This window comes from Somniosus microcephalus, chromosome 30 (assembly GCF_052327205.1).
Source record: "Somniosus microcephalus isolate GS21.2 chromosome 30, FLI_Smic_1.0, whole genome shotgun sequence".
Lineage (NCBI taxonomy): Eukaryota > Metazoa > Chordata > Chondrichthyes > Squaliformes > Somniosidae > Somniosus > Somniosus microcephalus.
Window position 1 is genome coordinate 17,501,537 of NC_141016.1, and position 20,894 is coordinate 17,522,430.

The 20,894-nt window shown below is 44.4% G+C and overlaps 1 protein-coding gene across 7 annotated transcripts in view; it reads right to left on the minus strand.

Annotated features, from left to right (window-relative positions):
• nsd3 (nuclear receptor binding SET domain protein 3) overlaps nt 1-20,894 on the minus strand; it is an 84,548-nt gene that overhangs the window by 21,499 nt on the left and 42,155 nt on the right. For 6 of the 7 annotated variants that reach the window (XM_085971142.1, XM_085971141.1, XM_085971137.1 and 3 more), the window contains exons 6-15: nt 19,686-19,824; nt 18,815-18,906; nt 14,459-14,555; nt 13,557-13,684; nt 9,349-9,477; nt 8,667-8,793; nt 7,977-8,177; nt 5,118-5,297; nt 4,755-4,907; nt 147-303 (exon numbers count right to left, since the gene is read on the minus strand). In XM_085971142.1, the coding sequence (XP_085827268.1) occupies nt 147-303; nt 4,755-4,907; nt 5,118-5,297; nt 7,977-8,177; nt 8,667-8,793; nt 9,349-9,477; nt 13,557-13,684; nt 14,459-14,555; nt 18,815-18,906; nt 19,686-19,824 (1,403 nt within the window). The remainder of the gene's footprint in view (nt 1-146; nt 304-4,754; nt 4,908-5,117; nt 5,298-7,976; nt 8,178-8,666; nt 8,794-9,348; nt 9,478-13,556; nt 13,685-14,458; nt 14,556-18,814; nt 18,907-19,685; nt 19,825-20,894) is intronic. The other variant, XM_085971144.1, reaches the window with a different exon arrangement.

A 20,894-nucleotide genomic window follows, 5' to 3' on the forward strand; every position in this document is an offset into this window, starting at 1 on the left:
TTAGTTTTGGCTTCACGTTATAATCAAATTTCAGCACCGCTGCTGCAACAGTGTGCAAAATACCACTTCTGATCCAACGTCAGTACCCCCTTTTGAAGACATGAATTATTAAAGCTCTTTATTGTGTTTTAAAAAAAATGACTTGCCTGTAGATGCCCAGCTTGACCCAGACTATTTCCTTGTAGCGTGATTTCTTGCCAGCCTTACAATCATTGCAATACCAGTTCCCTTCTGGCATCTCAATAGTCAGACATTCAGGATGGAAGGATGCTGGACAGGATTCACAGCACAACAGGCGGCCACCTTGACACACAAGGAAACTTCTTTTTAGTGACTTGTGTAAACGCGCGCAACCTCTGCCATTTCTACTGTCACGCACCATTTTCCAGTTACAAGATGCACTGCAAAAATGCCCAGTGTTTGAACAAGGAGTTATCAACCATCATTCTCATGATACTCAGTCGCAAAGAATTATTGGATCGGTTTGCCAAAAAGCAGACTGGGACGCTCAAGGTTATGTGGTTGCTTGCTTGAAGCAATGCCCCGTAAGAAACACATTTCACCCACAGCTCAGCATCATGCAGAAAGACAGATTCCCTCACTTCACGGAGGCATCTTCAACATACCCGGAACAAAGGAGCAAATTCCCATATTTAACTTGTTAACGTACATTTTATTTCATTTTTTTCCAAGGTCGCAGACTCGAATTAAATACAGCTAAAACAAATCGACTTGGGCTTTATTTTAAACCTTTAATCATTATTTTTAAACTCAAGCAGGTTAATGTTTGCGTGAAGTAGATGAATGCTTTCCGCATCAAGGGATTCCTTTTTGTTGACCTACGTAAAACCACAGCCCACTGTGGTGAAGAATGGTGCTCTGTGAACCAGAGTTACAGTCCCAAGTGCCAGGGCTGGTAGGCACTCCCAGTCGGCATGTTGCTCCTTCAGTCCTCATGAAGCTGTAGGGCTGAGCGTCTTGCTGCGTGAGGTGTGTGTGCACGCACCAAATAAATCAAAACAAATGCTCAGCCTCATGGAACTTGCCGCAGGCACACAGCTCCTCACAGGAGGAACACGGTGGAGAAAAATTTAGAGGTAAGGAATATAAAGCCACTATAATCTTGCCAGAGCTCAAAACAGAAATTGCTCAGTTCACAACTGTTAATGTGAACCTCAGTGCCATTCAAATCTGTCCAGTGCAAATGGCATGAGCCACATCAGTGTTGATCAGACCACAGCAGTGGATGGCCACCGCCCGCCCCCCCCCCCCCCCCCCGAGAATAATTAAGTGGATAAGAGTGTGATCTGAGCCAGCTTGTCCTGCAGAAATGTGCATTCTTTCAGGGGAAGCACGGGGCAGCTTCATCACTGGAGAAGCTAATCCAGGGATACGATCGCGCTACTCAAGAACAGTGTGGAGGGAGGAGAGCGAGTGAAGACGAATAAAAGCAACAGACACTGCAGCGGTTACATAAAACATGCTCAAGAGCGGTTTCATTACTGGCAACTCCCCCTTCCTTGGAGAAGATAAATAGCAAAACATCCCCCTGGCTTTTGTCTTTTACCTTAAATTACATGCATTGAACACTGGAAGGAATCGGAGAGCAGGTGGAGAAAGGAAAGGACAAGGGGGGTGGAAATTAATTTTAGGCTGTGGGGCGAAGCTGGCGGCATTGCAGAGGCTGCCTGCTACACATCCCACCCGACACTCCCTTCTACTGAAGTCAACTGAACGGAGTAGCGGGCGGGAGCTATAACTGACAGCCGATGTGAAAGCGCCAGTTTCGCGCTACCGCCCAACATAAATTTCTACTCAAGCTCTTTTTTTTTTTTTTAAATACTTAAAAAAAAAAGAATGGGAGCCTCACACACAAGCAAGAAAGGATTCTCCTCTTTTACCCCAGTTTGCCAGCAACCCAGCTTGTCCGTCTAACACAGGAAAGCATGGATGCAGCATTCTCCAGTTAGCTGGATGGACAGTAGGAGTGAAGCAGGAACTTGGATTAAAAACGGCAAGCAGGTAACACTGCTGACCTTCGCAGGTAGCATGTTAGCAGCATCCTGTTCATGCTAAGCAAGGTTGGGGCTCGAAATAACTACAAGTCTCCCTCCCTAGAACATATCCTTCCCCCAAATTATAAACTGAACTGCGTGCAGCTCTGGTCACCACATTACAGGAAGGATGTGATCGCACTAGAGAGGGTACAGAGGAGATTTACGAGGATGTTGCCAGGACTGGAGATTTTTAGCTATGAGGAAAGATTGGATAGGCTGGGATTGTTTTCTTTGGAACAGAGGAGGCTGAGGGGAGATTTAATTGGAGAGTTGTATAAAATTATGAGGGGCCTCGATAGTGTGGATAGGAAGGACCTATTTCCCTTAGCAGAGAGGTCAATAACCAGGGGGCAGAGATTTAAAGTAATTGGTAGAAGGATTAGAGGGGAGTTGAGGAGAACTTTTTTCACCCAGAGGGTGGTGGGGATTCTGGAACTCACTGCCTGAAAGGGTGGTAGAGGCAGAAACCCTCATCACATTTAAAATGTACTTGGATATGCACTTGAAGTGCCGTAACCTACAGGGCTACGGACCAAGAGCTGGAAAGTGGGATTAGGCTGATAGCTTTATTCCGGCCGGCACAGACACGATGGGCCGAATGGCCTCCTTCTGTGCCGTAAATTTCTCTGATTCTATGAACATTAAAATTTGATGTTTTTTTTTTTTAAAGTTGGCTGCCACGTGATCAAACCAACTCGGCGCTGTGTGTTTTTAATACAAGTGTAACTGGATGGGTGGGCCTGGTGATGTAGTATATTTATGTGCCAACTGCGTACTAACCCCGGGGAGTCAGTGAGAGGTGTTGCCCAGAAAGAAAAAAGAATAGATTAGAGATGGGGTCATTCCTGCAAACTACACAATGGTTTGAAATTTTTCAGTGTCAAAGGCCTGGTATAAATGTGAGTATTTTATTGCATTAGTGTGGGGATAGGCACGTGATCTGATGACATGTTCCCTTTCCCCACCATTAGCACACAGTCTCTGGCAAGGCAGCATTCAAATACCATTATTCTCGCGTGACCCTGTTCAGTGTCGACAGGTTATTCAACAGCGTGGGCCTCACAGCCAAGCTCACACCTGCCTTTATCAGACACCACACAAATTCCAGCAAGGGTCACTGGAGAATGATCAGGGTCGAGAACCCAGGTCAATTCCTCCCTCCACTCCCCAAACCCAGGGAATCAAAGAGCAATTGCATCACACCTACTCCCGATCTGCACGAGAGCAGCTAACTTTAGCACACAGTGAGCTTGCGATCTTTTGGTTTAAGTGGCTCAACTATGCAATGCTCTAGCCAGGAGAACTACTGAGGGACAAAAAGATGATCTTAAAAACAAAATATACAGGCTCAGGATGCTTGAGTCCTGGTGGACTGCACCACAGAGAGATAGGACCAAGTCCTCATCTGCAACTAACCACAGAGCAAGCTCCAGATGTCAGCTACGATTGCGTGGGAGGGCGCAGAGAACAGGAAGGACAAATCAGAGGGAAAGCCACTCCTGATAAAAGTCTTGGAGCAGACACCAAGCGACTGGGCCTCAAAGTGGAAGAGTATGGGACAGAAACTAAGATCATGAAACAGAGCGGGAGAAGTGAGATAGATGCCAAGAGACCAGGATTCAGAGCCAGGTAGAGCATACTGGATCAAGAGAATAGTATCAAGAGTGGGAGAAAGCCCCGTGGACAGATACCAGAGAGACTGGCACTCAAAGCAGGAGAGCACTGGCAGCCAGAGCCAAACAAAGCACAGCAGAGACCAAGAGAGCAGGACCCAGAGCTGGAGTGAGTGAGGCACACACCAGGACCTAGAGTGTGTCAGAGAGCAGGACCCAGACCTGGAGTGAATGAGGCGTACACCAGGACCTAGAGTGTGTCAGAGAGCAGGACCCAGAGCTGGAGTGAGTGAAACACCAAAAGCCATGGAGCATAGGGACTGAGGGAAAGGGCTAGATCAAGAGCTTGGGACAGAGAAAGGAATGATGGAAACAGGTCATGCACAAGGTTTGTCTGGAAAAGAAAACGAAAAAGAAAAACGCACGTTTCTGCATTTCGTTCGGACTGATACATTTTGCCTGATTTATTTCACTATCCAAACAAATCACGTCCATTATATTTGGTGCGAACTGTACTAAAGGAACCAAGTACAAATGGCCAAATCTTGCAGGGATTTTTTTCTTTCACCGTCTTATGTTGAAAGCAACAAAATTGAATTTAATGTCCAGAACATGAGATTCTTTGAGTAGATAATTTTCCCAACTATTATACATTTTCACCATGCAATAAAAGTAACTGCGATCCTCAATCATTTCAAATCTAGCATTGGACGGTATTACATTAATATTTATAGACCAGAAGGGAAAAAAGGTCCTGCGATATTACAGAACGATGCAGTGAAGTGGACATTAATAACTGCACAAGCCTGCCCTGAAATGCCTGATTAAAGGATTAAATGTTCACCTTGTAATTATTTCAAGCCCAGACTAACTTCACATTTTTTTCCTTCTTATTTCGGTCCATTAACCATTAAAAAAAATTCAATTTACACATTTTCATAAGCAAGATCACACAGGATTGAATAAAGCAACAGATTTAGCAGATGCAGGGTGAGGGGGAAGCATGGTGGGTGGGGTGGGGTTGGGATGGGTGGGTAAGAAATTCAAGCACACATGGTTCCAGAGATAAGCTGGTTTTTATTACCTTGCCCACATTTCTTTACTGTAGTTGACGGTGAGGGAGGAATCATAGGTTTTTTCAACAACTCAGCCGAACGATTTGACTCGCTCAGGAGGTAGTGCGACTTATATGTATATGAACTGATAAGGGTTTCGGATTGGTCTTGCTCAATTACCCCTACATAAAACAAATAAAAAACATGAGTTGCAATGAAAATACCCATGATTCCCCCCCCAAAAAATCTGAAAAACATTAATTTAGTCTTGAAGTTTTTTTTTAAAAAGGGAGGAAAAAACTTTATAAAAAAGATTTAAGTTACACATGCTATATATTTTTTTAAGTCGATGCATCATTTTACAACACAAGGCGGAAGGAAAATTGCCTTACCTCTGGCACAGATAAAGCACCAGCTTACATTTACTTGGAGAGACGCGCGGCTGCCCTTCTTCAAGCTGCAGTGGTTGTTGCAGATGATGCTGTGGGTCGAAAGGACGAGGCTGCCGGCTGCCATACAGCTCTCCCCCGTGTGATAAGCCACAGGACACCGCAAACAGCGCAGCATCCGACCTGGTTAGATAAAAAAACACAACTGGTTTTAAAAAGGACTTTTGGATCGTTTAACGAATGGAAGCAATAGAATAAGAGCCTGTAATGAGCAAATTCCATTTCATAGAATCATAGAAAGTTACAGCACGGAAGGAGGCCATTTCGGCCCATCGTGTCCGCGCCGGCCAACTAAGAGCTATCCAGCCTAATCCCACTTCCCAGCTCTTGGTCTGTAGCCCTGCAGGTTACAACATCCCAAGTGCACATCCAAGTACTTTTTAAATGTGGTTCGGGTTTCTGCCTCTACCACCCTTTCAGGCAGTGAGTTCCAGACCCGCACAACCCTCTGGGTGAAGAAATTTCCCCTCAAATCCCCTCTAAACCTTCCCCCAATTACTTTAAATCTGTGCCCCCTGGTTTTTGAGCCCTCTGCTAAGGGAAATAGGTCCTTTCTATCCACTTTATCTAGGCCCCTCATAATTTTATACCCCTCAATAAGGTCTCCCCTCACCCACTCCGTTCCAAGGAAAACAGACCCAGCCTATCCAGTCTTTCCTCATAGCTAAGATTCTCTACTCCCAGCAACATCCTTGTAAATCTCCTCTGTACCCTCTCTAGTGCAATCACATCTTTCCTGTAATGTGGTGACCAGAACTGCACGCAGTACTCTAGCTGAGGCCTAACTAGTGTTTTATATAGTTGAAGCATAACCCCCCCTGCTCTTGTATTCTATGCCACAGCTAATAAAGGCAAGCATTCCGTATGCCTTCTTAACCACCTTATCTACCTGGCCTGCTACCTTCAGGGATCTGTGGACATGCACTCCATGGTCCCTTTGTTCCTCTGCACTACTCAGTGTCCTACCATTTAATGTGTATTCCCTTGCCTTGTTAGCCCTCCCCAAATGCATTACCTCACACTTCTCCGGATTGAATTCCATTTGCCACTCTTCTGCCCACCTGACCAATTTATTGATATCTTCCTGCAGTCTACAGCTTCCTTCTTCAGTATCAACCACACAGCCGATTTTAGTATCATCTGTAAACTTCTTAATCATACCCCCTATATTCAAGTCTAGATCATTGATGTATACCACAAAAAGCAAGGGACCTAGTACTGAGCCCTGCGGAACCCCACTGGAAACAGCCTTCCAGTCACAAAAACACCCATCAACCATTACCCTCTGCTTCCTGTCTCCGAGCCAGTTTTGAATCCAACTTGACACTTTGCCCTGAATCCCATGGGCTTTTAACTTCATGATTAGTCTGCCATGTGGAACCTGATCAAAAGCCTTGCTAAAGTCCATACACTACATCAAATGCACTACTCTCATCTACCCTCCTTGTTACCTCTTCAAAAAATTCAATCAAGTTTGTCAGACAAAACCGTCCCTTAACAAATCCGTGCTGACTATCCTTGATTAATCCGTATCTTTCTAAATGAAGATTTATCCAAATATGTTATCTCGTTCCAAGCCTGTCAATAAAACAACTGAACATTCGCAATCGGAAATATTAATTTTCAGCAGCTGTTTATCAACTACCCAATGCACAATTTTACCCATCTCCCCCATTGACCTCTTACAGTCACCAAGTGGAACACTTATTTTATTACCCTGCTTTTCACGGGACAGTTTGCTTTTTTTCCTTCCTGTCTCTGTTTCATTCCCTCAACTGGGCAAATTATTTAAGAAAAGCTGAGGTAGGTGGTTGAAGCAGAGGGGAATGAAGGGATAAGGGGAACAGTGCAGGCACATGGGATTGGGACTACAGCTGGTGTGGAGGATAAACACCAATAGGGGCTGAACGGCCTGTTTCCGTGTTGTAATAAGTATCTAATCTAATTAAAGGTTATTTCCAAAGTCACTCTTGCTGTGCTCCGGGATTTTTCCCCCTTTACTCCGAAGGAGTTGCCCCATGTATTTTGCGTGTCTTCCTCATACACTTGGTTGAGATCAGAAACGGTTGGAGGTGAAAGGATGGCGAATCCACAGCATGGTGCAACACATTACACAAGCACACTGCGTCACTGAACCACTATATCTGACGATACTACATGCATAATAAATTCAGCACATTAGAAATATGAAATATTAACCATAAATACATATCGCTCTTAAGCAAAAGAACATATATAATGGGAAACATCAAAGCACACAGCAAAGCACAACAGTCTGCCTCAAGTTTGAAGAGCCCTATGGCCAACTTCCGGTGTCAGGCAAAATCCACAGCCTCCTTCAATAACTAGCAGTTAGAGCAGACTGCTGTATCGTTTAACACCCGCTTTGTTTCACATTGCCACCTTCATCCTCTACAATGATAAAATGTTAAAACTGTGCAGCCTTTTGCCAGCAAAGGGCTGCAGTTCCGAATCAGACGAGAACATTCAGGGATAACTTTGCGGCAGTCGGAACTTCACGGTCACCTGATAGTTTTGCGACTGCGGCAGCGAGAATTCTTAAAAAAAAGAGGAACGCCACAGAGAAACGAGCGTAAACAACAATCTCGGCAGTTAAATAATCAGAAGGTAGATCGTTACCTAGACGGATCCAGACCCCAAGCCACTTTCAATGAGATTTCAAATTCTTACTCTTGCAATTTGATCGTAGAATTGGTCTGGAGGGTCACGTGTTCGGATAAGGACAAGTGTTCTCTCAAACAGTTTGTTAGGAGATAGAATCACCTAGATTTTTCTTCTCACCTTTAGTTGCTTTAGCCATTTCACGGTTGTCTGCCAAGCACGCCAAACAGCAGTGCAGAGGGCAACGGAATCCTTTTCCTTCAAACATGGCAGAAGAATAACTCCTCAAACAGGATTCGTGGTAAAATCTTCCACACGAATTCACCGAGCACCTTTTTACAACCTTCCCAGATAACTTGCAAGAAAAGCAAGTGTGGTTTCCTGTAGGAGGACAGATGTACCAGAACAGAGAAATATTGCACTCAGTGCAACTGTCTTGAATTCTAACGTGCAACTGCCTCCCGATGTTTTAATGCTGCAATATTCATTTTAAAAGCACAATTTGAGGTCAAGCTGGCGGTGACATTGGACAGTCCATTAACCAGCCACGTCACAAAAATCTAGTTGCAATCAGATTAACCACATGCTGAGTTCTGGATCTCAACTGGAGCCAATAGCCATGGTGAGGTGGTTTTAGCGTGGAGTGGTGGGAACTGAGGTTATGCCCCCAAATTCTCACAAGCCAATATTTGATCACTCCTCACCAGGGGAAGCAGGGATCAAATCCCCCTAGGCGACACTAGTCACTCCTCAAACCAGCTCGTTACTGAGCAAAGTGGACATAGATTAAAGCGAAGTCACCCAACAGCTAAGATGAGGAGTTTATAGAAGGAAGGAAGTTAAATATTGAATAAAAACATTCCCCATTACCTGTAGTGCATTCCATACACGTGAACTTCCCATTAGGTAGCTCGGCCAGTCCAAGACACTCGATGTGAAAGACTCTGCAGCACTCTCCCTCACAGGGCACCAGAGACTCTCCAGGCTTCTCACAGATCTGAGACAGCAGATGGTCACAAAACAATCCTTAATACGAGTAACCTGAAGCAACATCTTTTAACATAAATTAAATGTGGCATATTTACAGATTGCAGTTCCCGATTTTCTACTGAACAGTAAAGTACTCGCCATAATTTTATTCAACTTTTTAAAAAAAATTAAAAACAGGACCCTCGACTGTTTCAGTGCACGTGATAGCAGACAATGACAGACTACGGTAAAATCATTTCATGATCACGGCTACAAAGGATTTGGATACAAGTATAAGGGCTTAGTGCTGGAAAGAACAGTGTCAATTATTCCACGAAGCAACTACTCCATTTGTTGCACACAAGTAATCTGGAACAGAACATACAAGTTCCTATACCACAGGCACTGGAATGTGGGCCAGTAAACAGTTTGTTCTTCTGAAGGACCATAGCAGTCGTTCAGTAATCAGATTGCAGGCGTAATCAAGGACAAGGCCCCATCAACCAATCAGATCGGATAGTTTTAATAAACCAATCCACAATCGTGGACCAATGGTCAAGTCCTTCTTCTGCTCAGCTCTCACCTGGCAGATGTTGTCCTTTTTTGATGACCCCGTGCCGCGTCTGGACAAACACGAATCCATTGATGTTTCATCTGAGACATCGGTACCTGGAGGAACCACTGGGCTGTCAGGTCTCTTCTCCAAGCCAACCTACAATGTACACACCGAGTGGTTAAAAACCTCACCTAGTCAACACAATGCTGGGAAATAGAACGCATGGTGATCGAAGTTGTGCAAAGTGGGTTTTGGGGAAGTGGGGGTGGGGTGGGGGGGGTGTTATTCAGTAAGGCTTTACCCATAAACCCTTGCTGGAATTACAGTGGATGAGGACCAATGTTCCCTGTTATTTTTTTTGGGTGCACGGCCCCTTTAACGGGCTGCATGGCCCATTCAAAATTCCGCGCATGCGCGGGACCCCTGGAGCGATGGCGCAGCTTAAAGGAAACATTGATGAGGATGGGACCGCGCTTGATTCACCTGCTGACAGTCACAGTCACGGCTCACCAGTGAATAATGACCTTTGGAGCAAGTTATGGGAGGGTGATTGGTGTCCATGCAACCACACCCCAGAAAAGAGGGAAGGCAAGAAAATAAGAGATAGTGAATGCAAAAGGATTTCAGAATCTCGTGGTTTGTGTCCTCAGATTCGCAACGGAACAATATCCAGATGACTCCAATCGTGTTTCTAAAACCGAAAGCCTAGGTGAAGAGCCAATTCGCACAGTACCACCAGATAGAAGTAGAAGTATATCAAGTGGAAGTCAAGTGATGCCAAGCAGGGAGCCAACCTAGAATTTCAGCAAGAATCCCATGACCACACTGAGCAGTGCAACACTGGAGCAGTGCCAGCCTCTCCCCACCCCACTCGCCGTGGTCTGTCTACCCGCCTTAACGCCCGACAGTCTGAAGATAAGCTTAATCACCCCAAGAGGGGCTGTATAATCTCCCCTCCAACAACTCAGCATTTAAAACCCAATATTACAAATGTAAACAAATCAAGTTAAAATCAGATCCAGTGAATGCAGCATCCTACGGTCTTGCCTGACTATCTCAACTGCAATGGTGCAAATACCATGCAAGTCATTGCTAACACCTTCCTAAAAACTGGTTCACCATCCTTACAGGACTTCTCCCAGCATTTAACTGGGCCCCACCTTCTGATCTCATCCATTTTTTTTTTTAAACAATCTGTCGACTGGAATCACTCAAAGAGCTGACCAGATGCAAATGACAAAGATAAAGCTGCAGATGGAGGTCCGCGGAGCAAGGGTCTGCGCTCAGAGAATGGAACAACAAGAGCCTTGGTGAGTGAAATCCTGAAGGGCTGCTCTTATATTCTAATATAAGGGCTGGGGTGTGGATACGCCCTTGACATTAAGTTCTGGTTTTAAGAGCCTGCAGATGGCGGGGGAACGCTGGATGTTTGAGCAGCTGAAGACAACAGTATTTTATACAGTGCACAACTTCACAGTCCTGGTGGCCTTGTGGGTTTCATTCTTTAGTTAAACGTATTTTCTTTTGCAAATTGTTCTCAAATATACAAAACTTTGGCCACAAGGTGGCACCAAACTTGGTCTTTTGCAGGAGTGGGAGAACACTACAGCAATCTTTTAAAAAGCTTTGGCCCAAAAATACCTGTAACCGGTCAACGATCGGCATCTGCCCTTCGTTAGACTTGCCCTTGCCCGTTTAATCTCCCGTGATACACTGCGATGGCAAGTTGCCGAAAGTGGCGAGCTGGAAACGGAGCGGCGCCCTCTACAGTGTATCTGGGAGCTGTGTATACAGCTGCTTTGAATCTCCTTAACCAATCAGATTGAAGGATTGTGAAATGAACAGCGCAAATTCTGAACAAGGAAGTGTAAGTTAGAATGGTGGATTCAATGTTAAGTTAGGTGCAGAATGAGAAACAGGCAGGGATCGAGAGAGACAGAAAGAAAAAGTAAAAAAAGTTTTAATTAAAAAAAACTAACAATTAAAACCAGAGTGAATGAGGCTCCACACTCGTAATAGTTAATGTTCAGTGCCAGGGAGGTTGATGCAGTATTTAACACCTCACATCGTTAAAAGGGCAATTAGACTTAGTGACTTGATTTTCTGTAGTGAGTTTACTTCCTATCTACCGAGCAAGTACAGGAACTTCACGCCGTTCAATGCATTTGAATGGCGAGCCAGACAGCAAGATGCCGTTTTCGCGCAGCTAACGGCACAGCGACAGCGGCGCATCCCCGACAGCAACTATCCGGTTTCCGCATTTAATCGCGCATCTGCCCCTCGCCTGAAGTCGTTGTGGCATTTGCGCATAATTAACGGCAGGCGCCATTAGCCTCGCCGTTATCATGACAGCAATTTTTGGGCCAATAGCATTTATCCATTTTCTGACTTTGGAAGGGAGACTGATGCACTTTTCAATGGGGAAGCGGAACTGAGACATGCCAAGATCTTTATTTCCTTTCCGGTTACTTCACTTCACTTTCGTGTCCACGGCACGGAGCTTGTACTCAGTTATAAACCACAAGGCAAAAATTCATAGAGGAGTTTCAGTCTTGCAGTTCCTTCCATTAAAACCCACTGACAGAACGGCTCTCTCATATCTCACTGCCAACTATTTTCTATAATCGTATATATTTATTTCATTAAGACACAATGGAGAAAAAAATCATCACAGCATCGTTATAGCTGGCTTGTTTGTCGACGTTTAAATAACCAAATGTTCTTGGGTGATTTTCTGGGGTTGCAATAGATCACAATCCAGCTTTAACCACATTTATTATGGTGATGAACCCATCGGCCTCACAAGAGTGCGTCAATGGAATAAAGTCTTTGGGTTAAGTTCTTTTTTATTTTTATTAAAACCCACTTAACAGATTTATTCCAAAACAGAGTTGCAATTGTGGATTGCTTCCTACAGTCCCTTCATTTTAGCAACCAGATTTGACTCCCAAATTCCTCTTTCCCTATTTCTCGTCACTTCACCCATTGTTTTAGTCTCTCTCGAATCCATTGTAAGGGGCCGTTTCTTTTTACTGCATTTTATCTAGTTTGTCCCAAGTTGGGCCTGGAATAAATTGCACTTTCAGTAGGTCCAGGGAGTGGCCAAGAACTAAGCCACCGCTTTCTTCCACCAAACCTGGACAGGGAAGTACTTCAGCTGTGGTGTCCAGATCGGAAATCCACACCCAACTAAAACGAAAGCAGAGGCCAGCCTTATAACCCCTTAGCCACCAAGTGATTGCCGTGCTTAAATTCTCTGAAAATAACTGTGCACTATTGCTCAATAAATGTGCACAGGATATGTCACAACGATAAATCCGCCAGGGTGCACAGATCAACGACAAATGAGCTGATGGGCCAATAACCACCACGACACCTGGCTTGGACCAGGAAGTTGGGGGGGGGGGGGGCCTAAATTCCAATGAAATCACCCCACAAATTCCACACAGTACGTGCTACAAATAATACAAAAGCAAAATACTGCGGATGCTGGAAATCTGAGATAAAAACAGAAAATGCTGGAAACACTCAGCAGGTCAGGCAGCATCTGTGCAGAGAGAAACCGAGTCAACGTTTCAGGTCGATGATCCTTTGTTAGAACTGGAAAAAGTTGGAGATGGAACAGGTTTTTAAGCAAGTGTGGGGGCAGGGAGAGGGGGGAGGAAAGAACAAAAGGGAAGGTCTGTGATAGGGTGGAAGGCAGGACAGATTAAGAGACAAAAGGGATGATGGTGCGAGGCAAAAGGAGATGGTAATGGGACAAGTTAAGAAACAAAAGATGACTCTAGATGAAGTGTAAATGGCACTGGCAGAATGATCAACAGCTGCCATGTGAGAGAGAGAAAAAAAATGGGAAAAAAATAGGGCTACAAATAATGCTGGATAGGTGGGGGCGATTTTAAAGCCGACTGTCATTTCTAAAAAAGTTTTAAAGTATTCAAACTCATTATGAAGTGATCTGAACACGCTGACATGACATCCACACCCCCAGATTAGATTGAAGTGTTTATTATTCTGTATATAAACTGTGAAACAGCAGAGTGGATTACAACCGGTGACTCATTCCTGCCCAGCTAACCATTACTCTCAACACAATCCTTCAAAATTGTTCAAACAGATTACCGTCTGTAGCCCCACTTCCAAATATCCTTCCTTCCACATGTAAATCATCTGAATCCCTCGATTAGGCTACCTCCCGGCCATCACTCCTATTCCTCCTCATCTCGTGTTCTTACCTCACACAGCAGTCCTCTGGAATCAGAATCATTCATCTCCCTGTAACCTGGACTTGTCATCTCCACGTCCGTGGAAGCCCGACTACGTTTCTTCAGTGGCTTGCAGGAATCGGAAAGCTCACTGGCACCTGAGAGCAAAAGACACGGTGCGGCAGAGGGTTAGTGTTTTGTTTTGCATCCGTTCTTACAAGATGGTAGCAGAGTAGAATGAATCCAGCCAGATAGCAGCCATGTGAGAGCATGAGGACGTAATAAATAGGAGCAGGAGTCGGCCATTCGGCCCTTCGAGCCTGCCCCGCCATTCAATACGGTCACGTCTGATCTTCTACCTCAACTCCACCGTCCTGCACTATCCCCATATCCCTCGTGGTTCCCTTAGTGTCCAAAAATCTATCGATCTCTGTCTTGAATATACTCAATGACTGAGCCTCCACAGCCCACTGGGGTAGAGAATTCCAAAGATTCACAACCCTTTAAATGAAGAAATTTCACCTCATCTCAGTCCTAAATGACCGGTCCCTTATTCTGAGGCTGTGACCCCTAGTTCTAGACTCCCCAGCCAGGGGAAACATCCACCCAGCATCTACCCTGTCAAGCCACTTAAGAATTTTATACTTTTCAATGAGATCATATCTCATTCTTTTAAACTCTAGGGAATATCGGCTGAGGCTACTCAATCTCTCCTCATAGAAAATTCCGCCCATCCAAAGGAATCAGTCTAGCAACCTTTTGTTACACTCCCTTGAAGGCAAGTATATCCTTCCTTTGGTAAGGAGACCAAAACTGTGCACAGTATTCCAGGTGGATAGCAATTCATGTTTGGAAGTTAGATTCCAAGTGACATTATGAATGTTCAGCATCAAGGATCATTACTGTAGATCATGTGGTTATTAGTGTCTTACCGGGCAGAGCTGAACTCAACACTGCTCCATGTGCATGGGGTAGTGATGTACCTCTCTGTGGACCAATCTTCTCTGCCGTTGTTGGAATAGTTTCCACCTGTGAATCAGAACACAGGTAAGTCAGAAATACAAATGAATAGTGAATCCAAAGATTTCTAACACTACTGTTGAATAACAAATTAATATCTAGTACAGGAAACTCTCGATTTACCGGCACCTAAATAACCGGAAACCTCTGTTAACCGGCAAAATTCAGGAGTAGGTTCTAAGTTTTACTTCATATTAGTGGCCGTGTAACCGGGGTTCCTGCACCTGTGGCCGTGCAACAGGGACTCCTGCACAAGTGCCATGTAACCGGGACTCCTGCACCTGTGGCCGTGTACGGGGCTCTCGTACATTGGTAAGTATACCTCTCTGTAATCCGGACTTTTTGATCAACCGCTACCACGCCAGTCCCGTTGGGGCCGGATAAAAAAGAGTTTCCTGTATATATTAAATATGGTGAAGGAGGCACACATTTCATTGAAAACTCATTACAAGTACCTCTACTATCTGTCAGTGCTGCTATTTTATAGCGAGAGTATGGGTAATCACAGAGTGACAATCACGCCATGGGTTCAATTCAATTAAAATTCTTAATGAACTTTTTTTTCCCATCCATCATGTCTCCCTTTAACTGGAATTTCATGTACAAACTAACATTTCAAACTGAACAAAAATTCCAAAAAATTAAATATTTCACAAAACCGTGATTACAGGAAACTTTGTGCTATCCGGAGGTTGAATGTCCGGCAGCTTCGATCTAACGGCAGAAATCAGCAGCCGTTTTGGTTAGGTTTGTTTTTTCTCCTAGCATTCTTTTCACAGGCAGGCTCTGGAAAGCGTCTTTGTCGCTTAGCAACAGCTTCAGAGACGCTTCCAAGCTACTGGGCCGAGTGTTTACAAGCTGTTGCTGAGCAACAGTGTTTGTGGTCAGGTACGGCAGGCTCTGGAAGGTGTCTCTGTATCTTAGCAACAGCTTCAGAGATGCTTCCAAGCTACTGGGCCGAGTGCTGACAAGCTGTTGCTGAGCAACAGTGTTTGTGGTCAGATACGGCAGGCTCTGGAAGGTGTCTCTGTATCTTAGCAACAGCTTCAGAGACGCTTCCAAGCCACGGGCCGAGTGTTGACAAGCTGTTGCTAAGCAACAGTCTTTGTTGTCAGATACGGAGATGAAAAGCTCCTATCTGATAACATTGGCGCTGGTCTATCCGGAAGTTTTGAGGCAACGGCAGCAGCTCGGTCCCGTGGGTGCCGGATAGCACAAAGTTTCCTGTACATCGATCCACTGCATTGCTTTTTGTACCTTTGTTCAAGCCTTTGCTTGAATTCCATGGCCTCTCCCAAAAGCCTGGATTTGGGCATGATATTTTTTGCCCAGAAAGGTGACTCAGGGTTGAATTTGCATTGGGTAATCTGCGCATGAGCAGATGTAGCAGTACTGCTCAGTCAGTTATACTGGTGGGATCGTTTGCTTCAGCTTCTAGCCCTTTCTGTTCAGTATCTTTTCCTTCACACATTTTTTAAAAAAAATCAAAATCTTGAGGTAAAATTTATAACGAATGTGGTTTTTTTTTTAAAGCAGAGAAGCTGTCTGACTGTCTTCATGTTACTTCAGTTTTCAAAGAAAAGCAACTAAAGCCACAAATTGTCTCACTTGTTTTGTTGAGTTAATGATTGTTTACAGCAGGGAGAGAGAGAGAGAGAGAGAGAGAGAGAGAGAGAGAGAGAGAGAGAGAGGGGAACTTCACTTGATGTTAGTTTAATATTTTTGTTAAAGAAAAGCTGAATTCCGAAGCCAGCTATTTATCTCACCCATGTTTGACAGTCAGAAAAGGACAGTGTTAATGACTTATGCCTGTGACAGAGATTCTAGAGAGAGAGACACACACACACACAAATAGAGACAAAGGCAGACAGGTACTTTCTTTCCACATTCAAGTTTGATGATTTCTTTTTTTTTAAACACATGTTAAATTTAGAGAGCAAACAAACCCTCTTAAGGGATTAGGAAGTGAGAGGGAGTGACAGTAGAGCCAGAGAGAGGGGACATATGGGGTTTAAGGGGAAGAGGTAGGGGTAGTGAACACTAAAGGGATAGTGGGTATAGAAACATAGGAGATAGGAGCAGGAGTAGGCCATTTGGCCCCTCGCGCCTGCTCCGCCATTTAATGAGATCATGGCTGATCATCCAAACTCAGTACCCTGTCCCGGCTTTCTCCCCATATCCCTTGATCCCTTTAGCCTTGGTATCATGGGAGCAAGAAGAAATGACTTGGATGAAGAGAGAGTCGTATATCCAAGTTTGCAGATATATAGGAGGCATAGTAAGTTGCGCAGATGGGAACAAAAAAAAAGTTACAAAGGGAACAGACAGATTAACTGAGTTGGCAAAACGATGGCAGATGATGTTCAATGTGGAGAAGTGAGAGGTCATTCATTTTGAATCTGAGAAAGACAAAATCGGAATATTTTCTTAATGGTGAGACGAGGTACAAAGGGATTTTAGGTGTCTATGTACACAAATTAAAAGCTAGTGCACAGGTACAAAAGGTAATCAAAAAGGCTAATGGAAGGCTAATGAATTATCTAGCTCAAGGGACTTGAATTCAAAAGTGAGTAAGTGATGTACAGAGCCTTGGTGAGACCCGAACTGGAGTACTGCGTTCAGGTTTGCGCAACAAACTCAGGAAAAAATATACTGGCCTTGGAAGGGAGAGATGGGAGGGACAGAGGGACCTTGGTGTGCATGTATATAGATCCCTGAAGGCAGCAGGACAAGTAGATAAGGTGGTTAAAAAGGCATATGGGATACTTATATTCTATGCCTCGGCTAATGAAGGCAAGAGCAGGGAGGTTATGATGCAGCTGTACAAAACGCTAGTTAGGCCACAGCTGGAATACTGTGTGCAGTTCTGGTCGCCACACTATAGGAAGGATGTGATCGCATTGGAGAGGGTGTAGAGGAGATTCACCAGGATGTTACCTGGGCTGGAGCGCTTCAGCTATGAAGAGAGACTGGACAGGCTGGGGTTGTTTTCCTTAAAGCAGAGAAGGCTGAGGGGGGACCTGATTGAGGTGTACAAAATTATGAGGGGCATAGATAGGGTAGCTAGAAAGCAACTTTTCCCCTTAGTAGAGGGGTCAATAACCAGGGGGCATAGTTTCAAGGTAAGGGGCAGGAGGTTTAGAGGGGATTTGAGGAAAAACTTTTTCACTCAGATGGTGGTTGGAATCTGGAACTCACTGCCTGAAAGGGTGGTAGAGGCAGGAACCCTCACAACATTCAAGAAGCATTTAGATGAGCACTTGAAATGCCATAGCATACAAGGCTACGGACCAAGTGCTGGAAAATGGGATTAGAATAGACAGGGCTTGACGGCCGGCACGGACACGATGGGCCGAAGGGCCTCTTTCTGTGCTGTATAATTCCGACTATGAAATTCACCAAAATGATACCAGCACAGACTCACCAGGATGATTGAAGGGTTGAATTGAGTACAGGTTGCGTAAACCTAACTTGTATTCCCTTGAGTTTAGAAAGTTGAAGGATGATCTAAAATGATAAAGGGATGCAATAGGGTAGATGCAGGGGGGGAAAAAACCATTAGCTCTTATTGGGAAATCCAGGACAAGAGGGCATACTCTTAAAATTAGAGCCAGGCCATTCAGGAGTGAAATCAGGAAGCACTTTTTCCCCACACAAAGGGTAGTGGAAGTCTGGAACTCTCTCCCCCCAAAAGGCTGTGGATTCTGGGATAAGCGTAGCTTTCAAACGGAGAGTGATAGATTTTTGGCAGTTAAGGATATCTACGGATATGGAGCAAAGGTGGGTGAATGGAGTCGAGGTACAGATCAGCCATGAGTTAATTGAATGGTCATGATGTGGAGATGCCGGTGTTGGACTGGGGTGGACAAATGTGAGAAGTCGCACAACACCAGGTTATAGTCCTACAGCTTTATTTGAAATCACAAGCTTTCGGAGCGCTGCTCCTTCGTCAGGTGAAGTGAAGAGATGCATATAGGCACAGCATATATAGTCAGAGAATAATGCCAGATGGCAGTGCTCTCTGACTATATATGCTGTGCCTATATGCATCTCTCCACTTCACCTGACGAAGGAGCAGCGCTCCGAAAGCTTGTGATTTCAAATAAAGCTGTTGGACTATAACCTGGTGTTGTGCGACTTCTCATAATTGAATGGTGGAACAGGCTCGAAGGGCTGAATGGGATATTTCCGTTCCTATGTTCTCCCTGATGCACCGATATGAGCTTGTCTCCAACTCTAACAACCAACCCCACGTATCCAGGACGTACCTGTTCTTTTCGCATTTTCTTTTTCGGTACAACCTCGGCAGATTTCTCGGATTCGGAGCGACTTCTAACTGATCTTCTTTGCTGTTTCCTTTCTGAAGATCGTGAAAGAGAATTTTAAACCAAAACAAGAAACAAAACTTTGGCATTAGCATTGAAAGCTGGAAATTGACAAGTATAAAGTATCAAAGGCTTTGACTGAACTATAATTAGAAAGATTGGCTGGATTTGAGGTACTTAAGAAAAAATAAAGCTCCACTTCTCTTAAACTGGAAAAGCGTCTCCTCGCCGACTTCCATCTGCTTCGTCCAGGTGTCCAACAAATTGCACACTCCCATCATAAATAAATATTTGTTCTCCAACCGTTAAATAATCATAACATCTAGCAGAGAACACAACTCTTTTACAACGCTCACTAAAAGGTTCACAAAGAGCAGGAAAAGGCCTGGCTTGGCTCAGCCCCAAACCTTCTCACCAAGTTCGGACTTGGAATTTTATCAGTTTGGCTTCATTCCATAATCTGCAAGTTACCAGGCCAAAAGTGGAAACCCAGCAATATTACAATGTGAAACACTTCATGTTCCAATACAGGTTTATAGTCTCACTTCCTAGTGTAGCAAGCTCGCCAACACCACGGGGACGTGCTTGGGGTGGCTCCGTTCCCTCCTCTCAATGCAAGGACACACAGCTCACATGCACACACATAGCAGAAGCTTGACTCGCGAGTCATCCTATATGCACCACCCTGCGGCCAACTTTCCGAGACAGTGCAGGAGACCAGAGAGAAAGTCAAGTACCTGCCTGCACTCCAGAGGAACAGTGAGTGGAGAAAAGACAAAACGTTTAAGGGACAGGGACAAAGATGAGCATTTACCTGATGAAAGTGGGTGTGCCTCTCCGTGTGCAGAGGACTGCACCTCCGTGTCTCGTTTCTCACTCCGCAGGCTTAACGGTGTGATCAGAACTGTGGCAACTTCTCTTGGCAACGGCTCTGCCTTAATACTCATTCCCTTCTAGGAATAAAATGATTTTATTACCCACACAAAGCCAAGACCATCAACCATCAGCTTTACCTCCTTGAGGCACCCCAAACCCAAAGGGAAGTCAGGAGAGGGAGACAAATGCCCGTATTTTCCGATGCCTACTAGTGTGTACGAGGTGTGCACACACCCGTAGGGCCATTGGAAATGCCAGTTTCATGCAAACGAAGCGCATGTGCTGAATCCTCTTGACAGATCGGACGCTTGCCCTGGAGAAAGGCCTCTGCGGGTGGAGGGTTCGGCTTTCTGCAGAACCTCCGCTCGCTGAAATCACATAAAAATCTTAGGCCTGGTAAAAGCGCAAGGCCTGCTTTTACCAGCATAAGAGTTTTAAAGTTTTTTTTTTTTTAATTCACTCATTTATCATTTTAAAATACTTTTAAAAAAGGTAAGTTTATTTTTAGCCCCATAAAAAATTTTAATTTTTGTTTAAAATATTTAATTTAATGTAATTTTAACTCATTTTAAAAACGTGATTTAAAAAAAAATGTATTTAATGTTTTTGTGTCTTTTTTCAGTGATTCCCCATTCATAGTTTTGATGGGTCTGTCAAAAGTATGAAGGGGTATTCCCTTCTTTCATTGGCTCGCCTGGCCCACGTGACCCCAGGGACACTTGCGAACCGCTTGCGCCCCTGGGATACATGGGCCCTGCGCATTTCGACTGGAGAGGCCCAGGTTCGGAAGCCCTCAGGTAAGAGTGTAGATTTTTTTCCGATAGGCGGCATCCGCACGCAGGAAGCCTCCTATCGGAAATTACGGGCCAATGATTTTTTTTTGATGGGGAGGAAAGGAGAAGGTAAAATGTCAATTTTTTTTTTTTAATGATTCGGTGATAAAAATGCAACATTTAGCTTGTATGCTCAGACTGAAAAAATACATCCCTTCCTTTCAAAGCAATCCAGATCCACTTGAGGTTTTAAACAACCATCAATTTATAAAACATTCTCGAGAGATTAATTGCAAGGAAAAGAATTTAGATTGTTAATAGAAAACCTTTTGTTCTCGGAGCAAAATATACTGGGAATTGTAAATCACTATTCT